Below are 7,796 nucleotides of genomic sequence, written 5' to 3'. Positions count from 1 at the left end.
GGCTCGGGGTGTGCCTTGGAGTGCTGGGGAGACTGGGGGCACCCGGGGGTGCCGTGCTGCTCTTGGGGCTCTGTGGAAGCCTTGGGGTGCAGTGTCAAGGGACGGGGGTGGCTTGGGGAGCAGAGGGCTGGCGAGGGGGGGATGACTGAGGTGCCCTCAGAGCCCTGGACGTGGACTATCAGATGAGGGTGGGACAGCTTTAGGGACAGGGGCGATGCTGGACTTCAGCCAGGCCAGGCTGTCCCTGCCATACGATGCCCCAGTACCACAGTCCTCGGCCAAACTGGGGGTGTCAGGGGTATTGTCTGCCCCCCCCGTTGAGATGCTCCTCGCTTTTCCCACTTGCCTGTGTTAGCAGAGGGCTTGGCCACAGCAGGGTACATAGCTGAAGCAGGGTCATGGGCAGCATCTCCCCTTTGCTTCTGCAAATTGACTGAGCCCCACACAACTTAGGTTTTGAGCAGCATCACACCACGAGCGTCAGAGAGCTCTGGTCTTTATGTGCCGATGAGCCTCTGGGCAATATCACGTGCATGGAAATGCTCTGGGAATTTCTGGGAACAGCCTTGCCAGGCTCGGGCGGGGAGCGTGGGGGACCCGCACGGTAATGCGTGGAAGAAATCCATTCTTATTGGTGCTCCAAATACTGAGGTTGTGGTGCGTGCACTGCATTTTCCTACCACCTCTTTGCAGAAGAGCGGAGAAGACGGCTCCGGGAGTACCTAGCAGCCAGAGAAAAGCTGAAATGCCCGAGTGCAAAGTAAGTCAGCACGATGTTGGGCTTGGACTAGATGATCTGTAAAGGTCCCTTCCGACACAAATCACTCGGTGATTCTCTGAGGTAAAGCTGACTTCCCAGCTTGCCAGTGTCTGCCTTCTCTCCACAGCGATTCACTAGCGTACAGAGAATCACCTCCTCCCAGTGCCTCACTGTCAAAGCAGCGACCAGGGACAGCTCTGTCCCCACAGCACCCCAGCAGCATTCTGTTGAGTTACTGGCAGCACAAGCAAAGGGATGGTTTGAGCGTTTGGTTTCCTGCTGGTTGATATTGTCTCTTCTGGGTATTTTCTGAGTCTCTGTGAAACTTTCTCAACTCAGCTCTTGGGTCTGACAGAACAGGCCTTTTTGCCAACAACTTAGCTCCGTAACTGGGTCTTGAAGAAAGGGTGGTTCAAGTCTCACCACTGCTTTTTAATGGCAGCTTTCAGTGGCCTTCTGGGTTAGGTTTATATTAGGAAGGGGCATTTTCAGTGCATTTAAAAAGAAATAGATACCACCACCTGTTAAATGAATTACCTGGCTCTGGGACCCCTTCGCTGCCTTGCTCGGTTTCTCCGGAGCTGGGCAGCATGCAGATATGCTGCTGTGAGCGCAGCAGCCGCTTGCAGGCTGCGGGTAGTAAGGCACTTTTCTGCAAAGTGTTTAATTCAAACTGCTCATGTGCTTGGCAAACCTGAACACTTGAAAGACTCCCCCTTGCAGTGAGTATTTCTCATGATGTTGTAGTGTAAAGGAAGCCATAAAACTTCTCTGTGGGGAGAAGATAAAGGGAAGCAGCATCAGAGACCAGAAAAAGCAGACCACTCCCTGGTGCCAGGCTCTGGAAAACACCACTAATATAATAGAAACGAGGAGAGAAATTAATGATCTTTCTTTATGGCATAATACACCACTTATATTGAATAGAGGACAATACCCTAACTCTTCGGGCTCTTTCGTTACAGAAAAATATCTGCACAGGCATTAATCTTCCCTGACGGCTGAGCTGCTAGCTCCGGAGCAGAGGGGTGGGAGAACCCCGCAGCTGCTTGCTGTCAGAGGGCTCCAATTCAGGGAGGAGGAGGACAGGATGGGGGAGCCAACAGCCCCACCTCCCGGCTTCGCTGCCAGTGCCTGGGCAGCTGAGGGGCTCATGAATCAGCTGCTGCAGCACTGCGGCTTGCCGTGGCAGAGTAAACCTTGCCAATGTGCTCTGAGACACCGCTGTGACCTGCAGCACGGCAGCAGCTGACTTGGATGCACCTCAGCTGTCTGTGGCATGTGGGGAAAGTCAGAAGGCCAGCCAGGGGCAGGAGCCTCAGGAGCCTCCAAACCTATTGCAGTTTCCTGCCTGCAGGAACCATTTTGGTTACTTTTGTCAGTGGAAGCCATAAGTTTTGTGACAACCTTGGATGTCAATGTTCTGTGTTGCTTTTCTGTTGCCATGCAGAAGAAAATTAATATTACGTGGTACTTCCTTGACAGCTTTTTGGTTTCCAAAAGCTTCTTGTAAGCTCCTGTGACTGAGACACCCAGTAGTGTTTTAGATATTTAACCTTTTCTGCAAATAACCTAATATCCTGTTTGATTTCCTACAGACCCTTTTTAAAGGACCAGACAAATCACCTGAATCCACCCTTAGAACCAATTTCTAAACTAGAGCATGTAAGTAGAAATCTTTTGAGTCTTGTTTTGTATTTTGTGCTCGAACAGGGTACCCACCTCAGGGTAGTGAGTTCCTGACCCAATGGGGTGCAGTCAACAGATTGCTAAATAGCTGGCAATAAGTCAACTAATTATTTTTCAGAGGAACTTAGTGTGAGAGACTCATCCTCTGCCCATGCTCTGGTGGGTGTTGTGTTATTGTTCTCTTGACAACTGCTTTGTCATCGCAGGCCTTCGCGTGGACATCCCCTGTACTAGCAGGGCTGGGGCCAGAGCGAGCTGTCAGGGTTTGACCAAGCTGAGCTCTCCTCAGGGCTGAGGGTCGCTTTGTCTCTCCAGGTTGACAGGAACAAGAAGGACGTTCTCAGAAACGTGGCAAAGGGCGCTCAGAGGGATGGCAAGCTTGGTGCCAAATCCACACAGCAAGCTGGCCATGCTGCTCAGCAGAAGTCTTCAAATACCTCCCAGAGAGCAGCGGTGGTGCGTCCTGAGCAGCCGAGGAAGAGCGCAAAGCTTCCCGTGGGGCTCGTGCCAAGCAGGAGCCACTCTACACAGTGCAGAGGGAGGCTCCCAGCTTCAAACTCTCGTCACCTAAATCCAGAAAGGAACAAGAAGCCTGCACAGGAGACTGTCACCGCTGCAGCGTCTCAGACTGGAATTGACCACCCCCCTCCCGGGGCACCTTGCTCCCTAAATGAGGGCTTGCAGGACAGGCTGGGCTGCAACAAAGAAAACATCCGAGCACAAGCCTCTACGCATCCTGCGCTGAACAGAGTTTTTCAGTCTGATAGAAACAATCTCGGGAACAAGAGAGTTTTGGCTCACAGGCAAAGCTCAGCCACAACGTCAAGAACCATCACAGGCCCAAAGGACAGAATTAATAGCCGCCAGGCTAAGGAAGAGCCGATTCAGGATAAATTCAGGAAAACCCTGCCAGGCTCAAAGAGCACGTCTCAAAAACCAAGTGTCAAAATTCAGCCGTTGCAGCCCCCTCGGTTACTTTCTGGTTCTACTAATTTGCCACATAAAAAACCAGGGGCAAACCAGGAAAAAACTAATACGGCAAGGGAACCCATAGGAAAGCCACTCAGCATACTTCCAGTGGGAGGTCTTAAGCACCACAGTAGACCCCCCCAACTGAAAAGATCTCCCACAAAGCCTCTGGCCTCCAGCAGGCCCCAGGGTACCACAAACCTGAAATCCAGCCTGAAACAGGGTGGCACGGTGCTATGGCAAAGGCCCATGGCTAAAGGAGAGGCGGATAGGAAGTTCGTGAAGGTGGTGCCTCCAGGACGCACAGCAGCATCCCAAGTGACAGTCTCCCAAAACCAGCCTCACAGCATACACAGCTCCAAAACTCAAGCAGTTGAGAGTGATTTTAGGAGTCAGAGAGATAGGGTTAAACCACCGCTGCCAAAGGCAAGTAGAGTACAGGCTAGGCGTGTTCCCAAGACCCCATCGGCTGCAGATCGTAAGTAAGTAGCAGCTTTGGCCGACTCTGTCCTCGCCTCCAGGGGACAGCAGAGTTTAAAGTGTTTAACTGGGTGAACCAGTGCCAGCCTGCTGAAAACGGGGTCCAAAGTCCCCTTATCAGTGAATGCCTGTTTGGAGGTTGATGCCCCAGAAAAGAGGAGGGTGGGGATGAGATTTGGTGGTATTCTGGCTTCCTCTCCCACTGATTCAGCAAGCGGGAGGAGAGCGTGTGGCCGCTCTCCTGTTTTATCTTCAAGGCACGCTTAGACTTGAGAGGGTTTTCCCTTCCCAGCCTAGAGCTCGGATGCGTTTTTAGGATAGATGTACTGGTTCTTCCTGAGCAGCTGAAGTTGGCTAGAGGGAGATTCCAAGGGAAAACAGTAGCCTGGCAAGTGCTGGCGGTCTGCTGGGGTAGTAACGGTGATCCCTTGCCTTTGACAGGAAACAGCTGGAGGAGTGGTTGGCATCCAAAGGCAAGACATATAAGCGGCCACCTATGACGCTGCTTCAGAAAAAGCCAGTGAAGCTGTCCTGGAGAAATCTCAAGGAGAAAGAGAAGCAAGAGAAACCAGAGCAGCTCTGCCTGGAGAATATCAACAGCATATTAACTGAGTGCCTGAGGCTCGTTGAGGAGGTGGGAATGGGAAAGGAGCTGCTTGAACAGGCTCATCTTCTCCTGGAGCATCCCAGGAGATGAGGGCTACGTCCCCCCAACAGCACAGAAGGGTTTGGAGCAAGCATTCTTGCTCGCTTGGCTGCGGTTACCAGAGGGGTAACATCATGCATAGGAAAAGTAAAAGTCCTCGTGGAGTTATGGATAGGCCAAAGGCATGCAGCGAGATGCGCTAACGAGGAAAACAAAGCAATACACAGTCATGGGGCTTGCATGTGCCATTGCTGGCGTCCTGGTACCTGGCAGCGCAGTCTGCAGCAGTAATTTCTGCAGCAGCAGCCCAGGCTGCTTGAGCCAGCTTGAGGTATGTCCCCTGTGGACCTCACAGCTTCAGGTATGTCCTTGGTGGACCTGACAGCTGCTGCGAAGTATCACCTCTGGGAATGCTGACCGCTAGCCCTGCTCCAGGGTTTAGTGCCTCCGTTAGTGCCAGCACTGAAGAGTCTATCCCTTGACATCCCTCTGAAACACTAGACTCATTTTACTAAGGGGAAAATAGAGGCAGGAAAGCTATTATCTGTCCACAGTCATGTAGGAGACTTGCAAAAAACCAGACTCTTCAGAGACTCCTTTTCCTAGAGAGCGCTGGGAGAGCGGTTATGTACTGACAGCTCCCCCAGCGCACACCTCTGGCCCTTGCAATTGACACCTTTCTCCGGAACCTTGCCCTTTTTGTAGGGTGTCCAGGCAGAGGACCTCTCTGCAGTGCTGTCCCATGTGCCCCAGGCAGAGAAATTTGCCAAGTTCTGGATCTGCAAAGCAAAACTCCTTGCCCGGAGCGGCCCTTTTGACGTGACGGGGTTGTACAAAGCAGCAGTCTGCGCTGGTGCTGTGGTGAGTGAGGCGCACTTCTCTTCAGTAGCTCCCTGTGTTCCCTGCCTCTGTGCCAGCAGGTTTCCTCAAGATCCAGGCGTCGGATTTGGGGATGAGTTTAGCAGCACTAGTCACTGGTGAAAAAGCCCTTTAGAGCTGCCGGTCCCATTTTGTCCCACAGAAACACCTTCGACTTTAATCAGCCAAGCAGGCGGTGCCACGCGGGCATGAATGGGGCCAGGGGGAGGACGGGGAGGACACGCGCCCTGTGCTGTTGGAGCTGTAGCTGGGAGCAATGTGACAGCAGCTCTGGGCTGGTCTGGGCGGTGTAACTGCAGCATCTGGTGGGATTTACCCATGCAGGGTGGACTCCTGCCCAGCCCTGCCTGTGTGCTGACAGATCTTGCTTGGAGAAGGGAAATTCCGCAGCCTTTTGCCACTGTCTCCAGCATGGGGTGTTGCAATGCAGCAAAAACCTTTTCTCCTATTCAGCTGTAACTCCAGTTTCCGTTCCCGAGTCAGGCCTGCCTTGACCGACATTCTGCTTTTCCTGCAGCCGCTCCAGGAGCTCAGAGAAGTTGTTCTTGATATTTTGAAGGCTGCAGACCAAACATCAGAAGGTAATGCATGCATGTGGGGGCTGGCTGGTGGGCTGGAGCGTGGGCAGGCTAGGGTTCCCTACTGCTGTAGGCGGGGAAGCAGCATGGTTTGCGGTCTGTCCCAGCACCCCATGTCCCTGTTGACTTTGATGGAGAGCGAGTGTTGTGGAAGTCTGGAATCCTGATCTCAAAAATGGGGCAGGATTCTTCTGCCAGGGCTGGGCATGGTCCCGGCCCATCACACCTCCGTAGCAAGGTGCTCTCGCGAATGTCCAGAGCACCGTGGTGTTGTAATCCCTCCCCAGCTGCCACTCTCTGCCCTCTGCAACCGTGCTGCCCTTTCCCTCTCCTGTCAGGGGAAAAGGCTGAGCAGCCCATTCCTTGGGAGCCTACAAAGCCTTGCCCGAGCGAAAGGCAGCATGTGGTAACGACTCCCTGCCTGATGGGGAGGTCCCTGACCAGCCTGCCCGTCTCAATCAAGTTACAAGTTACGTCTGCAACCAGGTAAGGCCGAGCTGCCTGGCAGCAAGCACCTTCTGCCTGTGCCAGCACTCCTCTGCAGGATTTACCTAAAGACTCTTGTCCTCCCTGCAGAGGAAAGGAGTTGCTGGAAGGCCAGGAGCTGAAATTCCTGACGCCAGTGCGGCGCTCACTGCGGATAGAGCGGGCTGGGAGCCGCTTCCCAGAGATGCTGAAGGACCATGACCCAGTGGTGTCATCCCTCAGTGAAATCCTGGATGCTGAGGGGGACACTCAGTTCTTTTTTCGGAAAAACGAGGCTTTGCCAGAGGTGGTGGAGCTGGAGGGTTTGAGTTTGTATCCCCCAGAGTGCTGCTGAGGGATTCCTGGCGGGGTGCAGGCTGCCTGCTTCCCTGTGCTCTCTTGCACGCACTCCACTGACTTATCTTGTTGCCTCTCGGATGTAAATATGTAGGGGTGGCACATAATAAGCCTGTTTGAAATATATAAGCACTGTTTTAAATATATAAAATCTTGCAGTAGAGATGCAGTGTGGCCTAGTGAGTAGTGTGCAAGGTCCAGGGTTGGAGACATGGGCTGTGTCCCCTGGGGCTGCCCTTGGCTCCTCTGCTGTGACGCACGCCCCGATTTTCCTGCTGTGGGATGTCGTGAGTCAGACTCTGTAGTGCTCCAGGCACCTTCCGGTGCTTTAGAAGCAATGTCCTGAGAGATTTTCTCCACAGCTGCATTGTGCCCTACCTGGAGGGCATGCGGATGTTCCCCACTGAGAGGCACGCACAGACCCCACACGTCGAGTCACGTACGGCAGCACCAGCCAGACCGGCGAGGGGCTGGGTACCTGCGGGACCGGAGCAGCTTCCGCACAGACCCTGAGGAGGCTGGAGGCGGCACACCCAAGGGGTGCAGAGGTCCTTGGGTTTCAGCTGGCCAGGCTCCCAGACCCCTTGGGCATGGCTGGGTGTCCGGGATGGGCCAGGGCCCTGCTAGTGCACTTGGGGCCCCTACAGCAGCCCCCTCTCCCTCAAGGGCTGTCCTCACACCCAGAGCAAACGGCGGCACAAGGCTGCTGGTGAAGGGCCAGTTGCTGGGGGTTGGCGCGGTTTCCCTGCAGTGATAAGGGAGTGAAGCTGTACGGCTGCCACGAAGGGTGGAGGGGAGCCCCCTCCTCACCTTCCTGTCCCCAGTAACAAGCGGTCCTGTCCTCATCCCACCCTTTTGCCTCCTACCGACACAACCACCACCAGCCTTGGCTCAGCATCTTTATTGAGAAACCTCGATGCTGGAAGAAATCTTAGAGCAGTATCTGGAAGTCCCAGCATGGGTCTGGCTCCGG

General features: G+C 54.0%; 1 protein-coding gene across 1 annotated transcript; it reads left to right on the top strand.

The window, feature by feature from the left end:
* Positions 1-693: 693 nt before the first annotated feature.
* Positions 694-6,821, top strand: CKAP2L (cytoskeleton associated protein 2-like; the record flags this gene model as incomplete). Its single annotated transcript, XM_009585575.1, has 8 exons — positions 694-760; positions 2,359-2,425; positions 2,765-3,900; positions 4,340-4,532; positions 5,250-5,405; positions 5,941-6,004; positions 6,340-6,487; positions 6,578-6,821. Coding segments are annotated over 8 exons (2,075 nt in total), but the record flags the coding sequence as incomplete, so codon positions are not given.
* Between the last annotated feature and the right edge of the window lie 975 nt (positions 6,822-7,796).

This window comes from Fulmarus glacialis, unplaced genomic scaffold, assembly GCF_000690835.1.
Source record: "Fulmarus glacialis isolate BGI_N327 unplaced genomic scaffold, ASM69083v1 scaffold21899, whole genome shotgun sequence".
NCBI classification, from domain to species: domain Eukaryota; kingdom Metazoa; phylum Chordata; class Aves; order Procellariiformes; family Procellariidae; genus Fulmarus; species Fulmarus glacialis.
Note: the sequence above shows the minus strand (reverse complement) of the source record. Positions and strands in the feature narration are given on the sequence as shown.